The sequence below is a fragment of the Sebastes fasciatus genome, chromosome 5 (assembly GCF_043250625.1).
Source record: "Sebastes fasciatus isolate fSebFas1 chromosome 5, fSebFas1.pri, whole genome shotgun sequence".
Classification (NCBI taxonomy): domain Eukaryota; kingdom Metazoa; phylum Chordata; class Actinopteri; order Perciformes; family Sebastidae; genus Sebastes; species Sebastes fasciatus.
This window is the reverse complement of record NC_133799.1, coordinates 21,930,965-21,950,749: the sequence shown is the minus strand read 5'-3', so window position 1 is coordinate 21,950,749 and position 19,785 is coordinate 21,930,965. Positions and strand designations below refer to the sequence as shown.

Here is a 19,785-nt window from a genome sequence, read left to right as displayed (position 1 = left end):
GGAGTTTTGAGAGGTGGCGAGTCGCGTCAGACGCCCGTGATTTGCATAAAGTAGACTAGACCTCAACTTTATGCAAATGAGGACCGAGCGTTGTGACACTCCGTTCCTCGAATCGCGACGCCACGCTACCAGAATGCATTGCGCGGCTGCTTACATAGACAATGAATGGGGAGCGTGGAAAGCACGGAGGCTGTGGACACGTGCCATCACAGGTACAGAGCAGGAGGGAGAGAAAGAGAGGAGTGCGGTGCGCAAATACCAGAAAAGATGAGTGACAGTCAGAAACGAAGCAGCATGTAAAATTACGATATTCTGGAAATTATAAGGTTTAGTATAATTATATTGAATAATTTAAGTGATATATGTGCGCACATACTAATCATAGGTCAAAAGCTAAATTTGGCTGAATTATAAAAGTGGTAAAAACGAAGAACCGTTTGGGAGCCGAAAGAGCCGGATCTTCTTGGTGAGCTGAGCCAAATGATCTTAATCACTAAATAGAGCCGGAACTCCCATCACTAAACCGTAGTGGGTTGCACAGCAGCAGCCGGATGGTTATTTATAACAGGCATAAGAAAAGGCACCTCAAGAGGTCCTTAACAGCCATCAGAGAGAAATCACAACAACACGTTGACCTGACAGAAGGTCAGGATGGTCCAGAAAATACTAAACAAACTCGTCGGTGCCAAGTACATTGGTATTCTGAGGACGTGGTAAGTTAAACCGACAACAGAGGAGGAGTAATGTACCGGAGATAATGATCTTAAATGCTTTAAAAGATGGTAACAACGCCTCTGTGTCCTTCTGGGTGACCTGCTGGGTTTACTAGCTAACGTTAGCTTAGCATGCTTGTTTATTTCCCACTGATTTAGCCTGCTGGGCTAGTTAGCATAATGCTACTATAACCTGAACAGCTGGGTGAGTGGTGGAGGAGGAAACTGTTTACATTGATACTTGTGATTATGATCTCTTTATTGTGTCTGAGATTTAATTGCTATGGTTAGTATCAAAATAACCTTTAAATTTGGAGACTTAAATACCCTCATTAATCTAAATAGTCTACAGAACTGCTCATATTCCTTTGCTAACATATAAGATAAGATAAGATAAGATGAATATCTATTAATCCCCGAAATGAGAAGGGAAATTCAGGTGTCAAAGCAGCATCAGCAAACAGAGTGAAACACAGGAGAGGTAAAGGTATACAAAAATTATAAAAACAATGTTATAGTGGTGTCTAACAGTTTATTTATGAAATATTAAACCAGTTTAATGATGATGATCCTAATTATGCTAAATCACAATAAATATGATCAGAATTCAATATGTGCATCAATGGCATGATGTGTTTTTATGTAACATTATTTATTTTCTCCCTCAAATAGTTTAGGTTTGCCTGACAGTGAACACTTCTTTATACTTGACAGCTGTTTGTTTCTGTATAAACATATTGTGAGCACAGCACTATACTTGACCTTGCAAAGTGCACTCTGAGGAAAAACCACTGCTGAACAGTAATTTATAAAATGTTATGTATTATTATTATATTAGTGGAGGAGGAGGAAACTTAACTGTTTACATTGACATTGAAAATACTTGTTTTTGTGAGTATGATGTTCTCTTAATTGTGTCAGAGATTTAATTGATAGTTAACCATATTATAATTATTTATAAAATATCTAAAAGTACAGAACTCATATTCCTTTGCTGACATATAAGATAAGATAAAATAAGATAAGATGAACCTTTATTAATCCCCGAAATGAGAAGGGAAATTCAGGTGTCAAAGCAGCAACATCAGCAAACAGAGTGAAACACAGGAGAGGTAAAGGTACACAAAAATTATAAAAACAATAAAAACAAAACTATAGTGGTGTCTAACAGTTTATTTAGGAAATATTAAACCAGTTTAATGATAGTTTATATGCCTGATAAACATCCTAATTATGCTAAATCACAATAAATATGATCAGAATTCAATATGTGCATTAATGGCATGATGTGTTTTTATGTAACATTATTTATTTTCTCCCTCAAATAGTTTAGGTTTGCCTGACAGTGAACACTTCTTTATACTTGACAGCTGTTTGTTTCTGTATAAACATATTGTGAGCACAGCACTATACTTGACCTTGCAAGGTGCACTCTGAGGAAAAACCAGTGCTGAACAGTAATTTATAAAATGTTATGTATTATTATTATATTAGTGGAGGAGGAGGAAACTTAACTGTTTATGTTGACATTGAAAATACTTGTTTTTGTGAGTATGATGTTCTCTTAATTGTGTCAGAGATTTAATTGATAGTTAACCATATTATAATTATTTATAAAATATCTAAAAGTACAGAACTGCTCATATTCCTTCGCTAACATATAGTGGTATCTCACAGTTTATTTATGAAATATTTGACCAGTTTAATGATAGTTTATATGTCTGATAAACATCCTAATTATGCTAAATCACAATAAATATCATATTTAAATATGTGCATTAATGGCATGAATAGGTGTTTTTATGTAACATTATTTTCTCCCTAAAATATGATGGTTTGCCTGACAGTGACCACTTCTTAGAATTCAAATCAATTATACTTGACAGCTGTTTGTGTTTTGTATAAACATATTAAGAGCACAGCACTATAATTGACCTTGCAAAGTGCACACAGAAAAAAAACTCAGATGGCCACTGCTGAACAGTAATGTATAAAATAGTATTATTTATTAGTAGTAGTATTATTTGTAATCAATTAGTTTGCGGATTAGCTAATAAAGGAACATGAGTAATAACTAATAAATCATCAATACCTTTTTTTTCTTTATCAGCTCACTAATTATTTGACTGGAATATCATTTTTGCCCATGGACAACAACTTAAGCCAGTATTCAAGCTAATTAATTTGGTTCTTGTTGTCCGTAATGACTAACAAAGTATTTATATTATTATTATTATTATTATTATTATTGTCATATATAAAAATGGACTTATGAAAATAGCAGAAATTAATTGACTAAGTTGGAAAAAAATCTGTATTTTAAGTTCAAACTGATGCAATTGACAGATCTTCAGAAGATGAATTTGTTATCTTTTTGTGAGTCACAACCACCATGACTGTGTCAGTTTGTGCATAGACTTACTACTAAACCTAAAATGTCTTGACACTAGTATCTCTTGTAAGACTATCATGCCACCTGACTTAAGGTGGATAATTAACCAAGTTTCTCTTGATGTGTGTATTGCAGTCAGTTGTGTAGTTAAGTTTCTCATTTATGAATCCACATTGTTTTCTTCCATCTAGGGTACCAAATATGGTTGCCTGGGGAACGGTTGGTGGAGTGGCACTCGTTCACTTCACAGACTGGCGGTTGATTCTGGACTACGTGCCATACATCAAAGGGAAGTTCAGCGACGATGAGTAAAGTCCAACACAACAAAAATGTGAGTATATTGTTATTATATCCAACACCTGTTGAACTGAGCTTTTGTTCACACACTTTTGTTTGCAATGTTCAGTTGCTCATTAGCTTTAGCCACACCCATGTATACATGATAACATGCAGACAGGTGTTGGCCATGCCAGGTGTTGGAACTGCACATTCAAAAAACACTCTTGATTATAGGTTAAAGTTGCTGTCACTGTGCTTACACCTGGCATGCACCTGGCAGTTAGTTGTAACTCTACTCATGCATCTGCACAGGCAACCCCATACTGAGGCCAGAAATGCCTGTTACTCATCAACATCTGAAGTGCTGCTCACTAACCAAAGTTTACTGTAGGCTGAGAGTAAAGGCCATTGAGTTCTTGTAGCTCTTATAAGCTTGTTAGATGACAACTGTGCAGACATAAAGGCTTTATGCTTCTGTCTAATCTAAAGCTTCGCAAAAGGGTCGGATTAGTTTTAAAATAGAATCAGTATCGGTTTATGAGAAAATAAAGATTTAGAAAAATTATGCATTCAACAGAGCTACCTCAACAGATTTCAATTGTATCAATTTCAATTGTTCAAATGTATTTTTTTGGTGTAGTGGTTAGAGCTTGATCATTTTGAAATGATCAATTTAGCTATCTTTTACTCTCTTCATAATCAATAATAATCATCAGTGGTTGTGGCAGCACTTTTGGTACTGGCCGTTTGTGCTCTCCTTCAATGATCAAGTAAAATCTCAGTATTATTATTATTCCTATATTGCAACTAGGGTTGTAACGGTATACTGGTATACAGTATGAAAGTTATCATACTGTGTACATTTCCTTATCTAAGGTATTGAAAAAAAACTGTCATAAGTGAGTGAGTGTGTCGGTTAAAAGGTACAGACAGGAGCAGTCTGGTTGTGCTGTCGCGCACCTACAGTATATGTTAATTGATAATAATCACAGGACATTATTTTAAAAGCTAACAGCTGACGTTACTTTTCATTTAGTAGTTAATTGCATGCAATAATGCTGCTAACATGTAAACTAACATGCTAACATATCTATCATAGTTACATGCTTACATTTTAAAAGGGTTTTTAAAAAATTCTGTTTATTATAATTATGTTCTCATTCCTTTAATGGTCATTGTAACTGATACTACTACTACTACTACTACTACTAGTACTAATAATAATAATAATAATGATAATGATAATAATAATAATGATAATAATAAAAAAAATGAAATGACACCACTGTATAATTCTGAAAGTTGCTCATTTTTGATAGTTTCACCAAGTTTTCTTACATCAAATTGATTTTTAAATGTGTGAACAATCTCGCTGCAGCTGTACTTTGTCCATATGTCATATAAATGAATACCAATAGATAACAGCCACCAGGGGATCAACACTTGGTAACTGCAGAGCAGCACAGTGCAAAACAACCTTCGGTCAGTCATCTTTTTCAGTAAAAGGAGTACATTTTTGGAATGGCTTACCAACAGAAATAAAAATAGAACCTGACCTGAGAACGTTTAATAAGAAGGTTAAAAACTGGCTGAAAGTAAACCTGTGATCACTGATTTCTGATTTGGAACGCATATGTCAATTTTAATGTACAATGTTGTATTATGTGATTTTATGTTTGATGTGGTATTACGTATTTTTTCTTAAAAGCCTAACCAGGGACAAGGTCTGCAAATTAGCTACGGCTAGAAGTCCTATATACATTGCAGTATAACAATGCCTACATGTATTGTCCCCTTCTAATAAATTAATAAATAAAATAATATTAATAATAGTGTGATAGTAGTGTGAAATTATGATGTTTTCTGAGACGGTTATCGAACCGTGAAAATCTCATACCATTACAACCCAAATTTCAACCTAAATCCCAGATGGTATCCATGATATCATTCTGATATCACACTATAGATATTGTGTTCATCATTTCAAGCTTTATTAAAGTGTATAGACCTTTTGGAGCCCTCCTCACCATCCCAAACCCTCTGCCACCATACCCCCTGAACCCCTTTCTTGTCAGAAATTTTAAAAAAGTGCTTTTTTACACATTCAAACAGATGTTTTCATGTAAATTTTTTTACTAACGAATGGGCTGTGTGTCTTGCCCTACAGGACCAGAGCTTGGGAATGGGCGCATGGCTGGATTTCTTTCACATCGCAAGCTTAAAGTATGATGCCCTGGCCAAAAAAATCCGTCACTGAGGGGCTTGTTAGGAGTTTGGACTACGAGGTGCACTCTGTATAAATGATCCAGTATTATTTAATGTGAATAAATCTTTAATTTTGCTCCCAATGTGTCCAGTTATTCTGCAAAAATGACAACTATTAAATGTTTGTAATTGCTTGGTGAGAGGCTTTTTTTTTAAATACATTTTTTTGTTTAATGCTGAAAAAGGTGGATTTTCTTTTGCATGACATGAAAGACTTTGTACATCTGATATTTGCCAACTGGTCATGACTATTTGTACTTTTTAAAAGTAGTGTAAAATAAAAAATATATATATGGAAGATATGTAAATCTGTGATAATATAATTTCTTATGCATGCTTATATCACACACATTCACCGAGGTATTATGGGCTTATAGTTACAAACTGACAATAACACCAGGTTCGCCCCAGACATTATACTAATTTATTTATAAAATATTATGTATTATTAATAATATTTGTAATCAATTAATTTGTTTAGCTAATAAAGGAACATCAAAACTTTTTTTTCTTTATCAGCTCACTAATTATTTGATCCTTTGGAATATCATTTTTGTCCATTTTTGTTAAACCAGTGTTCGAGCTAGTTTATTTGGTTCTTGTTTGTAATCACCAACGTATTAGTACAGAACTGCTCATATTCCTTTAGCTAACCTATATGGCCTAGTGGTATCTCACAGTTTATGAGATATTTGACCAGTTTATTGACAGTTTATATGTCGGATAAACCTCCTAATTATGCTAAATCACAATACATATTATTAGCAGAATTCAATATACGCATTAATTGTAAATAAATAACCTTGCAAAGTGCACACAGAGAAAAAACGTAGATGGCCACTGCTAAACAGTAATTTATAAAATATTATTTATTAGTAGTAGTAGTATTTTTAATCAATTAAATTGTTGATTAGCTAATGAAGGAACATGAGTAATAACTAATAAATCATCAATACCTTTTTTTTCTCTTTATCAGCTCACTAATTATTTGACTGGAATATCATTTTTGCCCATGGACAACCACTTAAGCCAGTGTTCGAGCTAATTAATTTGGTTCTTGTCCGTAATGACCAACATAGTATTTGTATTATTATTATTATTATTATTATATATAAAAATGGACTTATGGAAATAGCTGAAAATAATTGACTAAGTTGGAAAAAAAGCTGTTTTTTTCAACTGTTCAACCAGTTCAAACTGATGCAGTTGACAGATCTTCAGAAGATGAATTTGTTATCTTTTTGTGAGTCACAACCACCATGACTGTGTCAGTTTGTGCATAGACTTACTACTAAACCTAAAAATGTCCTGACACTAGTATCTCTTGTAAAACTATCACGCCACCTGAATTAAGGCGTATAATTATCCAAGTTTGCATTAATTGTAAATAAATAACCTTGCAAAGTGCACACAGAGAAAAAACTCAGATGGCCACTGTCGAACAGTAATTTATAAAATATTATTATTATTATTATTTATTAGTAGTTGTATTATTTGTAATCAATTAATTTTTGCCCCAATGTGTCCAGTTATTCTGCAAAAATTAATTTAAATATTTTTTTGATTAATGCTGAAAAAAGTGGATACATTTTCTTTTGCATGACATAAAAGACTGTTCACCCGATATTTGCCAACTGGTCATGACTATTTGTACTTTAAAAGTAGTGTAAAATAAAATGAAGACAATGCATATGTAAGTCTGTGATAATATAATTTATGCATGCTAAAAATCACACACATTCACACATATTATGTGCTTATAGTTGCACACTATGACAATAACACCAGGTTTCTCCCCAGACATTATACTCATTTTATCAGCACAGACTGCGAGGTGCACTCTGCATAAATGCAGCTTGTGATCCAGTATTATTTATTTTATTATTCTTTTTAACTTTTATCCAGTTATTCTGCAAAAATGACAACTATTAAATGTTTGTAATTGCTTGGTGAGAGGTTTTATATATATATATATTTATTTATTTATTTTTTTGTTTAATGCATTGCATAAAAGACTTTGTACACCTGATATTTGCCAACTGGTCATGACTATTTGTACTTTTAAAAAATAGTGTAAAATAAAAAATATATATATTGCAACGCATATGTAAATCTGTGATAATATAATTTCTTATGCATGCTAAAAATCACACACATTCACACATATTATGTGCTTATAGTTGCACACTGACAATAATTAAAAAAATTAAAATATGTCCAGTTATTCTGCAGAAATGACAACTATTAAATGTTTGTAATTACTTGGTGAGAGGCTTTTTTAGATATATTTTTTTGTTTAATGTTGAAAAAATATTATTTTCTTTTGCATGAAATAAAAGACTTTGCAATGCATATGTAGATCTGTGATAATATAATTTCTGATGCATGCTAAAAATCCCACACATTCACACATATTATGGGCTTATAGTTGCATGCACACACTGACAATAGCACCAGGTTTCTCCCCCAGACACATTATACTCATTTTATCAGCACAGACTGCGAAATTTGCGTGGATAATAGTCTTTCATTTCTCCCATCGAAGGGGGAGGGGACTGAAAGAGGAGAGGGGAGAAGGGATTTAACATAGCGAGAGGGAGAAAAAAACAGACAGTGTGTCTTCAAGATGGATAAAAACGAGTAAGTACATCATCTGAAGGGGTTATTAAACCACCACCAGCTGCATAAGATGTTATTGTAGCGTTTGATGCAAGATATGTCGTCCTCATAATGTATCTGGGAAGTATGTTTATCATCGAAATGCACTCTCGCATTTGCAAAGAGCAATAGCTAGGATGTCGGTCTTTTTTTAGCATCATTGTAATGTGCTTTTTATTGTCCTGATATTTAACAAGCTAATGTTGCATGGAGGTCGGAACCAAACTGCGTCGAGTGTGCAAATGTCCGACACCTTACAAAAAGAATATATAATGCTGCACAAAGCCTCCATAAAATGCATGATTTTTTAAAATGGTGTCTGTGTTTTATCAATAAGATTGTTCATTCATAAAAAAAAAGCCGGCTCCCGAGTCTGAATGATAGGCATTGTCGGTGTCGGTAGTGGAAAAAAGGGCTCTCCTATTTCACGTTTAGCTAACATGAACATGAAACTTTCACATTTTGTGTGTTACTGGAGCGGAGCTACAAGTGAGGGATTTTACTACATGTAGTGGATGTAATTATTCAGCGGCGTGCATGATTGTTGTCACTGCATCTGGCGTGATTTACTATTTACGGCTCGATTTGTAGCCTAATTTATGTTTCCCATAGGTTAACTGATGTTAGTGCTATCAGCGTCAAGCTCACGGTCAAGCTCATGGATAGATAGACGGAATAGAGTGTAACACTTCCGGTGAAACGTTTCAAAACAAAAGTCTAACGGACAAAATTTAGGGTTTTGTTTCGTTTATTGAACTGAAGGACCGAATTAAGTTAGATAACCCGAGGTAGTTTAAGTAGCTCAAGTTGAAAACAAAAATAATGTTGTTAAAATACTTTTCCTATGGTCAATAAGCCTAATTTGTGTTTCCCATAGGTTAACTGATGTAGTTGCTATCAGCGTCAAGCTCACGGTCAAGCAACCGGTGAAAGGTTTCAAAATAAAAGACTAATGGTCAAAATTTAGGGTTTTTTGTTTCGCCTTTATGCGACTTCTCTCGGTTATTGAAGGTTAAATTAAGTTAAATAACCCGAGATAACCAAAGAGCTCAAGTAGAAAACAAAAATAATATTGTGAAAATACTTTTCCTATGGTCTATTTGTAGCCTAATTTATGTTTCCCATAGGTTAACTGATGTAGTTGATATCAGCGACAAGCTCACGGTCAAGCACCCGGTGAAACGTTTCAAAATAAAAGACTAATGGTCAAAACGTGTTTTTGAGGGTTTTTTGTTTCGCCTTTATGCGATTTATCTCGGTTTATTGAATTTAAGGACCGGATTAAGTTAAATAACCCGAGATAACCAAAAGAGCTCAAGTACAAAACAAAAAATAATATTGTGGAAATACTTTTCCTATGGTCAATAAGCCTAATTTATGTTTCCCATAGGTTAACTGATATAGTTGATATCAGCGTCAAGCTCACGGTCATGCTCATAGCTAGATAGACAGAATAAGAGTTTAACACTTCCGGTGAAACGTTTCAAAACAAAAGAATATTTAAAAATGTTTTTATTTATTTGCACATATATATACAAAATTCAGTCAATGAAAAAAACAAACAAGAAATGTGTCAGGAGAGGTCAAGAAGCCACAGACTTATACACGGGTCCTCCCCCCAACCCCAGGAGAAAAATAAACAATAACAAAAAAGGAATAAAGATCTAAACTAACATAATTTTAAAAATACAACAAAAGTTAAACAACAAAAAGAAATACGCAAAATGTGCAGAAATATCTAACCAAACAACAATCCAATAAAAACAATGAAATACATACAGAAAAACAGTACAGAAAAAAGAGAAAATGTATCTAAACATATCAAAAGATAATTAGACATCAAGAATTGAAGGTGATGATAATTTCCTTTTAAAATGTCCTATGGATAACAAGCTCTTGATAACATGTATTTTGGTGTTCCATATTTGTACACCACGATATCTGAGGGAGTACTGGCCATGTTTTGTTTTGTAAAGAGGAAGGTGAATATTAATGAGTGGGGTGTTTATTGATGTATTTTATGTCATAGAATTCAACTTTAAAATCTCTTCATCTTGTGTTAACCACAGACTTTATTTCAGGCATCTAACTAAAAAAAACACTTTAAAAAACAACAATTGAATTCCAGACGAGGGAACCGGAAGTGCTAACACGGTAACTAATTTCCGGGATTTAGGACTCATTCCTGTAGCACTCTAAAGGCTTCAAAACTCATGAGTGGGGTGTTTATTGATGTATTTTATGTCGTAGAATTAAACTTTACAATATCATCATCTTGTGTTAACCACAGACTTTATTTTAGACATCTAACTAAAAACCTATTAAAAAAAACAAAACATTGAATTCCAGACGAGGGAACCAGAAGTGCTATAATGCTACCTCACTTCTGGGTTTTAGGACTCATTCCTGTAACACTCTAAAGGCTTCAAAATTCATGAGTGGGGGTGTTTATTGATGTACTTTATGTCATAGAACTAAACTTTAAAATCTCTTCATCTTGCATTAACCACAGACCTTATTTCAGGCATCAAACTAAAAACCCATTAAAAAAACAAAACATTGAATTCCAGACGAGGGAACTGGAAGTGCTAAGATGCTAACTCATTTCCGGGTTTTAGAACTATTTCCTGTTGCACTCTATGATGAACTTTCACTCATTCAAAGAGTTAATATAGAAACATTTTTCAGTACTCACAATTTAACTAACTTTTCAAAAATGTTTCCTAATTTTATCAAACCGGGTAAAGTTTTATTAAACATTTATTCCGTGACAAAATTTGTGCCTAATTTCCAGTCTCATCCGGGCCGTTGATGCAAACCGCGTTGTCCTATGTTTTTCCAGACTAAACTTTAAAATCTCTTCATCTTGTGTTAGCCACAGACCTTAATTCAGGCATCTAACTAAAAACCCATTAAAAAAACCCCATTGAATTCCAGACGAGGGAACTGGAAGTGCTAAATGCTAACTCATTTCTGGGTTTTAGAGCTATTTCCTGTTGCACTCTATGATGAACTTTCACACTCATTCAAAGAGTTAATATAGAAAACCATGTGATTTCTTCAGTACTCACAATCTAACTAACTTTTCAAAATGTTTCCTAATTTTATACATGAAGTTGCTGGACCCTCATTTGTTAATTTGATCAAATAATTCCCATTGAGAGCTACATAAAACTACAAGACTGGGGAACAACAAATACATTGAGTGTACTGAATATAATGTCAGGGCTTTACCGGAGCCTTTGGGAACTCTAGATTAAACTGGGTAAAGTTTTATTAAACGTTTATTCTGTGACAAATTGGTGCTAACTTCCTATCTCATCCGGGCCTGTTGACGCAGCCTGCGTTGTCCTATGTTTTTCCTGACTAAACTTTAAAATCTCTTCATCTTGTGTTAACCACAGACCTTATTTCAGGCATCTAAGTAAAAAACCCATTGAATTTCAGATGAGGGAATCGGAAGTGCTCAAATGCCACCTCATTTCCGGGTTTTATGACTACTTCCTGTTTCACTCTATGATGAACTTTAACACTCACAGTCATTCAAAGAGTTAATAATATAGAAATTGTTTATCAGTACTCACAATTTAACTAACTTTTTAAAAATGTTTCCTAATTTTATCAAACCGGGTAAAAGTTTTATTTATTCCGTGACAAATTCAGCTAACTTCCTGTCTCATCCGGGGACGTTGACGCAGCCGTTGACGCAGCCCGCCGCGTTGTCCTATATGTTTTCCTTTTTGCGGATGTAGCCCTCGTTGCCCCGGCCACACCAGGTGGTAGGCAAGGTAGTGATGTGGCCGGGAGGTCCGCGGCGGAGTGATTTGCGCGACGACAAAGAGACGGGATGTTGTTAGCAGGCAGATCCCATTACAGAGAGAGGACACGCATGTTGTAATATGGTCGAAACAAAAGCGTGAGAAGCGATAGGCCAAAAAAAACATTTAATATATAAATCCAATCTTCTTATTAACTAGTAACTTTAGTAGTTGGATTTATAAAGCTACTCTCGTGGGAGATATGGAGAAGAAAAGGTGGGATTGCACTGCTCTCCCCAAGGGCTGGAAAATGGAAGAAGTGACCAGAAAGTCGGGTTTGTCAGCTGGAAAAAGCGATGTCTATTATTTTAGGTACTAAACGAAACGAGTTGCGGACGGAAACAGACAGGAGTGTGATAAGGGAGGCTGTGTAAAGTTTGGGACGGGTATGGGAGGGTTTAACCCGGGTTAACAAGGCCAGCTCCTCTCACTAAGTGTGGAGATAGGAAGGAGTCTGTCCAACCTTTACAGGCTAACAGCAGCAGCAGCAGCAGCAGCTACTCAGTGTCATCTCAGTTAATACTCTTTATTTATGTTCTCGTTTTTTTTTTTTTAACTTAGTTTTTATTGCAGTTTCAGCAACTTATACAATCAACACATTCTTTACCACTGTATTTTCATTTTACAGCTGTCTTTGTTTTTACACAAAATTTCACAACTTAAAGGTCCCATATTGTAAAAAGTACGATTTTCACGTCTTTTATATTATAAAGCAGGTTTAAATTCTTAATAAATACTGTGAAAGTATCAAAAGCGCTCAATATACAGAGAAATACACACAGCCCGTATTCAGAAATTGTGCGTTTGAAACAAGCTATTAGGATTTCTGTCCATTTGTGATGTCACAAATATACAATATTTAGACCATTACACGGTTTTAAACATAAACATTCTAATGTTTCCCAGTTTATTCCTGGTTGCAGTGTATGTGAATGACATCAGCTGACAGGAAGTAAACATGGACCCAAACTGTTGCCAGGCAATGCAATTCCATTGAAATGCACTAAAACGGAGCATTCCAGATAGAGGGGAAATACAGGTATATTCAAGCAGACAGTAGGAGGAAAATAAAGATTTTTTTGAACATTGTAAACATGTGCTAGTAGAAACACAAAATACAAGTATGAACAATGAAAATGAGCGTGATATGGGACCTTTAAAACGGGGGGGGGGGATTGCAACAGAATTGCGTTACTAGTTAACAGCTTGGGTCCATGTGTACTTCCTGTTAGCTGATGACATTCACATACACTGCAACCAGGAATAAACTGGGACACATTTAGAGTGTTTACGTTTAAAATTGTGTAAAGGGTCTAAATATTGTATATTAGTGACATCACGAATGGGCAGAAATCCTGACAGCTTGTTTCAAATGCAGAGTTGCTGAATACGGGCTGTGTGGATTGAGCGTTTCGATACTTTCACAGTATTTATATAGTACTTAAGCCTGCTTTATAATAAAAAAACATGAAAATCTCACTTTTTTATAATATGGGATCTTTTAAATCAAAATAAATGTGGTGAAGGGTGGTAGGAGGTCAGGGAGGGGAAGTGTGTGGAAGGGTGTGTGTGTATATGCTTAGAGAGATGACCTGGGTCAGGAAGACAAAGATACAAGTATGATCCAGGCTGTATAAAAATATTCAGATCACCAATCACTGTATTAGTATAATCATGGCACCTTTTAATAAATGTGTCTTTTTGGAGTCTTAGGGAATAGGTTATTTGTTCCATGTGGTACATTTCCCATACCTTCTCAATCCATAAATTGTATTTTGGGGGTTAATGTTCCCATTTTGAAGTGTGAAATATCAACAACACAACAGGTTTGTTTTCATTTAGCAGAGGAGGAGAAGAGCAAGATGAGGAACAGAGGCAAGAGAGGGGGGAGGCGGGTCGGTTGTATAGTTTGTGGTAGGCTAACTACATATACTCATATATATACTCATATACATATATACTGGTGGTGTTTAACTGTGGTGGTGTGTGATGTAAGATAAACATTTTGCATGAGTTTACTAGCACGTATCCACCCACAGTTGTTTCCTTTTTGTTGGTCATTTTTCAGGCTTATAAGATAGTGTTTTGCTCCCACATGTGGAGCTATGTTTGTTTACATTGTGGTTCTAGGCTGTATATATACAATGTTGTTGTCATATCTGCTCATGATACTAAAATGTGTGCAGCTTGTAATTGCTAACACGGCTTTAAGTATTCATCAAGGATTGCATTCATTTCCTAATGTGATTTCAGCGTCATTGCTCACTTGGATGTGCTCTGCTTCTGTTTGCTTTTTTGACTTGTTGCATGTTGTTGTTGTTGTCGTTGTTTGTAATTTTTTCTCTGTCTGCTGTGTTGTGTGATCTGTCAGGTTTTTGTTTCCCCTGCCGTCGTCGTCTCTTGTTTGGTTTTTCTGTCTTTCTGTTTTTCTAAGAGATGATATGAGTATAATGGGTTTCTGTATATGTCTCTGCTGCCCTCCCCTCCGAACAGTCCATCTGGGAAGAAGTTTCGGAGCAAGCCTCAGCTGGCCCGTTACCTTGGTAACCAGATGGACCTCAGCTCCTTTGATTTCCGCACGGGGAAGATGCTGATGAGCAAGCTGAACAAGAACCGCCAGAGATTGCGCTATGATAACAACAACCAGAACAAGGTGAGATAGCCCACTTAGAGTTCTTTCGATACCGATACCAGTATCCGAAATGCATCCGATACTACTACAAAATCCCAACAAACCAAATGTGGGACAAAGAGTATGTTTGTGTGGGACAATGTGGGACACGTTACCAAGGTTGAGAGGTAGTCTACAATCTTGATATATTGCCTATCTAACTTAAATAATAAACATTTCTATTCTGCCCCTTATCTTGTAACATCTCTCTGCTTAGATCAGCACATCTCTTTTTGACGTTTCTCGTGAGACTGTGAATAGGGGATGAGCAGTTCAGAGATGTAACCAGGTGCCAGTCAATGCAGTGCTTTAAAAACAAATAGCCAGTGAAGAGAGGACAGTACAAGGGAGATATGGTCTGACTGACTGATTCCTCCATAAAGAGAATTGCAGTAGTCAAAGCATATATGAATGAGATACATGTCTTCTTGCATAGTTGTAATCAACAGTTCCTTTACGTTCTCCTGTCCGTCCTGGCCTCATCCTCCCTCTGTGTTTGATATTTTTAAGGGCAAGCCGGACTTGAACACGTCGCTCCCAGTCAGACAGACGGCCTCCATCTTTAAGCAGCCTGTTACCAAGGTTACCAACCACCCAAACAACAAAGTGAAGACGGATCCACAGAAAGCTGTCGACCAGCCCAGACAGGTGAACAGCCTCCGCCTTTTACTAATAAAATCATCCCATACAAACAGGAAACACAAGTTATCTGATAATGGGGTGTAGCGTTAGGTGTATTTGTGTTGAACCGTTCGGTTCGGTATGAGACATAATCAGAAATACCGGGGAGATATAGGGCTACATTTACATTGCGGACATTTCTGTCATTTATTTGTGTTATTTATTTATTTATAATTGACAATATGCCAGTATTTAAGTGCCTTAACTATCAAACTATCGATACATATTGATACTGAATATTTGAAACCGTTTCGATACTCATTTTCTGCAGTATTGATACACGAGTACCACCTGTGCTTTCTGCTCTCTCTTCTCTCTTCCAGCGACACACACACACACACACACACTCTGCTATTTATCTTAATAAAAATCTAAAATTTGAAGCCCTGAATATTATGTAAATTTTCCCCGCAGTATCGAAAATGGTATTTGTCAAAACTGCCTGCCGCTAACATTACGCTTATTTCTTTTGTCTACAGCTATTTTGGGAGAAGAAACTCGGTGGTCTCAATGCTTATGACATTGCAGAGGAGCTGGTGAAAACAATGGAACTGCCTAAAGGCCTGCAAGGTAATATACACATTGATTCTTCAGACATAAAACAGTTATAGTGGTGTGAGTTTGTGTGAATCTCTGGTATGAACTAACATTCATTGGCTTTTATTCATTCATTCATTTTCTGCCCCTGCTAGAGTATTTCTTTCTCTTAGTACTCTCAATTTCTCTCTCCATCTCTCATTGGGAACCCATTATTTCCAATGGCTTGTGCTGCATCCAGCAAAGTCCTCGGGTGCTGCACACTGTGGCGAGCGCAGCTCAAACCGGGTTGTGTCGCGAGCATCTCTTCCACCGGGAAACAACATTTTGTTGTAGCTCAATTCTCGTCTGGGTGGAAACAGTAGGGGTTTATGCACGCTGTACAGATCCAGAAACAGGTTGAGATAATGAAAAGGAAAAAAGGTGTGAACATTTGTCATAAATCGGGAGAAATACGGGAGAATTGTGACCCCGGGAGAGGGCAATGAGAAGCGGGAGGCTTGGCATGTATGGTTTATATTCTGAAGTGACATTATATTTTCATCATGTCCGTATCGCTCAGCAAAGTTTTTTTTAAAATTTTTTATATAAGATGTAATTAATCCTGAGCAGAGCTACAACTCAAATGTTCCGTCAAAATGTCTTCTAACCTCCCGTTTGGTCCTTCAGGTGTTGGTCCAGGCTGCACAGACAAGACTCTCCTGTCGGCCATTGCGAGCGCTCTGCACACCAGCGCTGCTCCCATCACCGGCCAGCTGTCTGCGGCCGTGGAGAAGAACCCAGGAGTCTGGCTCAACACAACACAGCCGCTGTGCAAGGCCTTCATAGTCACTGATGAGGACATCAGGTGGGCAACCACAGAACACATCCACACATGGATCACATGTTGTTTTGTTTTTACAGCGGTAGATCCTGTTTATGAATTGCTGGAGCCAGTATCGTATTTCAGTGTGTTTAAAAACAAGAAATAACCACTAATGCAGTGTAAATAATGGCACGTTATCTGTTTTACCAGTTCTTAAAGGTATTGGCTTCCAGTTTATATGCTGAAGCACAATAACAATTATAAAAAGCAGTCGCAAAGATGTAATGGAGAAATCGTCCAAATTTGAATTTTGTCACTTTTTGTTGTCTTTGATTCCCCCAAAGTTGACTGAGTTGAGTGTCCAGCAGTTCCACAGTCCATAACAAGTGACCCTGCTCTTTGTAAAAACCCACCATCTGTTCTGTGCTGATTCAGTGGCTGTTGTAGGCAGCTGTAACTGCCAACTGTAACAGCTTCCTGTTGTGTTTGTGTGTAGGAAACAGGAGGAGCTGGTGTACAGTGTGAGGAAAAGGCTGGAGGAGGCTCTGATGGCTGATATGTTGGCCCACGTCGAGGAGGCTACCAGTGACGGAGAGGCTCCTAAGGACGATGGCAACGCCAGTGAAGATATGGAGAGTGTATAGCACAGGTTGGTTCAGGTGGTGATTTTCAAAGTGGGCATCCCCCCAGGGGGCTTTAGCAAATTAGAGGGAAGATGAGGGAAATGCTAAAATATATTTAATCGTGATTAATCACACTTTTTTTTTATCTGTTCAAAATGTACTTTAATGAGAGATTTGTCAAGAATGTAATACTCTTATCAACATGGGAATGAGTAAATATGCTGCTTTATGCAAATGTATGTATGTATTTATTATTAGAAGTCAATTAACAACACAAAACAATGACAAATACTGTCCAGAAACCCTCACAGGTACTGCATTTAGAATAAAAAATATGCTCAAATCATAACATGGCAAACTGAAGCCTAACAGGCAACAACAGCTGTCAGTGTGTCAGTGTGCTGACTTGACTATGACTTGCCCCAAACTGCATGTGATTATCATAAAGCGGGCATGTCTGTAAAGGGGAGACTCATTTCATTCACATCTTGAGGTCAGAGCTCTGGCCCTGCACTCTCTCTGCTACTGCCCTGCTACTAGGGGGTGGAGAGGGGGATGGCAGGTTAACCAGGGAGTTGCATTTTGGTTGTTTTGCTATCATCCCCCCTCAAATCGCCTACTAATAATTACACAGTATAAGCATGCAACCTAGCAATAAAATAAAACCTAGAGAATATGTTTCTTCTAATTGCCAATCCTCTCCTCTTGTAGGGATTTGTTCAACACCTGCACACACACGACCATGAACAGTAGGAGCCATACAGCAGTCCTTGCCCTGATGAACTGTCCCTGAGTATCCGCGTCCAACTTAAACCTTTAACCTGACTCACACCAGTCCAGTACAACCTAAAGAACTGTCTTCCCCCTCGCCTCAACCCAAAACACACTGGAGTCTCAAGTACGTCTATTCATCATTAACTCCACTGGATGGGACTCCTCGACTTCAACGGCAATTAAACATATATTTCTGACCTCGGTTGATTTTTGACTAGGACATTTTTAAAGAAAATTCCCTTGAACTTTCAAATATTAAAAAATAACTTATCTATAGTGTGTCAAAATCAGTGTTGGATGAGAAGCGTATTTTTTACTGAAAGGCTTTGAATGGGTTTGTATTTTTTTGTGACAATCGTCAAATCCGAACATTTTATGTCAGCAGAAAGTTGATCTAGGTGCTCTTTTTTTTTTTTTGGCAGATTGGAAATGAATGTTTTGTATTTTTGGCATGTCTCTTTCTTGAATTTTATGAAGCACTACATGAGTAGTCTGACACAAAAACACTGTCTTTTCTATAGTGGAACCGGTTGAAGTGTAACTATACCGACGAGTTTGAGCTAATTTAAATCGGCGTCCGGACCGGCTGATGAAATGCTGATGGTGTAGTTTGAATCCCGTGTACATCCATTTGGAGGGGTCAAGTTTTTATTGTTGTAATTTCAAGGAAATATTGTACTTCATGACGGTTGTATCATCCTGTGAGTCATGTTCAGTATTGACCAAAGAGGAGACATGTCATTTTGAAGAGGGTTGTGTGACGTGCGTGTAACTAAAGTCTGCTTTACTGTGAGCGATTCTGCTGTTGTACAACTAAACATGAGGAAAGTAAAAAAGTACACATGATGGGGCTGAGCACAATGGGAAAGAAATGACTTGAAACCTCTTTCTATTGTAAAAATATTCGTTTTTAACTCTCATCATTATAGGTGCTTACTAAAGCTGTGAAACATGGCTATCACAGTTTCAGTCCACGTTTTTTTTTTTTTTTTTTTTTTTTTAATAAACGTGTCAATGTTACCACACACATGCTGCCTCCTCGTAAACCCACGCACAAAATTGGTGACACTGCAAATTACAGTTTTAATGTCATTTATCATCTGAGGAATAATGTTTTTTTTTTTTTTTTTTTATCCCGTCTGTCAATGTTTGATGGTGAATAGTGTATCCAGCTGAAATCATGAAAATCCCTTCTAAATATCAGCAGGCTGATTTGCTGAAATGAATTGGATTGTATTACTTATTAAAATGAATTGATATGTCACTAAGTCTGCTGTTTTTTTTTTCCTTTTTAAAAGTATGAACTATGGTTAAACCTGTTTTTTTAGACCCCCGAAAAGTAAGTCTTATAGAAAATAGAATAGAGACTTTATTGTCATTGAAAACAACGAAAAGCAGTTTAGCAGCTCTTTGCAGTAAAAACAAACATTAAAAGCAACCATAAAAACATTCAATCACAAAGTACACAAATAAGTGGATCATCATAAAGTGCAGGTGCCATGATTATGGTTCAGCAGCCAGTGTCCTCAGCCTTTGGGGGGAGGGGGTTCTACACACTTGACAGCCTGT

General features: G+C 36.4%; 2 protein-coding genes and 1 long non-coding RNA gene across 9 annotated transcripts; 2 read left to right on the top strand and 1 right to left on the bottom strand.

Moving 5' to 3' along the window:
• The first annotated feature begins 566 nt into the window (after nucleotides 1-566).
• Nucleotides 567-5,951, top strand: LOC141767972 (cytochrome b-c1 complex subunit 10-like). The gene is made up of 3 exons (XM_074635803.1): nucleotides 567-713; nucleotides 3,297-3,436; nucleotides 5,552-5,951. The coding sequence occupies exons 1-2, from the start codon at nucleotides 652-654 to the stop codon at nucleotides 3,415-3,417; spliced, it is 183 nt and encodes a 60-aa protein (XP_074491904.1). The 5' UTR covers nucleotides 567-651; the 3' UTR covers nucleotides 3,418-3,436; nucleotides 5,552-5,951.
• On the bottom strand, nucleotides 5,795-7,326 carry LOC141767974 (uncharacterized). The gene is made up of 2 exons (XR_012593974.1): nucleotides 7,270-7,326; nucleotides 5,795-5,873 (listed from the first exon to the last, which is right to left on the bottom strand). It is a non-coding gene; the product is annotated as an uncharacterized LOC141767974 (long non-coding RNA).
• Nucleotides 7,327-8,130: 804 nt separating this feature from the next.
• On the top strand, nucleotides 8,131-19,480 carry mbd3b (methyl-CpG binding domain protein 3b). Of its 7 annotated transcripts, none has more exons than XM_074635798.1 (8): nucleotides 8,149-8,289; nucleotides 13,971-14,039; nucleotides 14,619-14,778; nucleotides 15,307-15,444; nucleotides 15,957-16,047; nucleotides 16,684-16,861; nucleotides 17,316-17,468; nucleotides 18,154-19,480. In XM_074635798.1, exons 1-7 carry the CDS (start codon nucleotides 8,276-8,278, stop codon nucleotides 17,461-17,463), a joined length of 798 nt encoding a protein of 265 aa, XP_074491899.1. In that variant the 5' UTR covers nucleotides 8,149-8,275; the 3' UTR covers nucleotides 17,464-17,468; nucleotides 18,154-19,480. The 7 variants fall into 7 exon arrangements, with proteins under 7 accessions (XP_074491902.1, XP_074491899.1, XP_074491901.1 ...); XM_074635800.1 differs by having other exon boundaries at nucleotides 8,152-8,289; nucleotides 13,971-14,000; XM_074635797.1 differs by having other exon boundaries at nucleotides 8,152-8,289; nucleotides 13,968-14,039.
• The last annotated feature ends 305 nt before the right edge of the window (nucleotides 19,481-19,785 follow it).

Coding starts and splice junctions, on each gene's coding strand:
- LOC141767972 (XM_074635803.1), top strand. CDS start 652: ATGGTCCAGAAAATACTAAACAAACTCGTCGGTGCCAAGTACATTGGT. Junction 714..3,296: donor ATTGGTATTCTGAGGACGTG/GTAAGTTAAACC, acceptor TCTTCCATCTAG/GGTACCAAATATGGTTGCCT.
- mbd3b (XM_074635796.1), top strand. CDS start 12,328: ATGGAGAAGAAAAGGTGGGATTGCACTGCTCTCCCCAAGGGCTGGAAA. Junction 14,779..15,306: donor ATAACAACAACCAGAACAAG/GTGAGATAGCCC, acceptor GATATTTTTAAG/GGCAAGCCGGACTTGAACAC. Junction 16,862..17,315: donor GTCACTGATGAGGACATCAG/GTGGGCAACCAC, acceptor GTTTGTGTGTAG/GAAACAGGAGGAGCTGGTGT.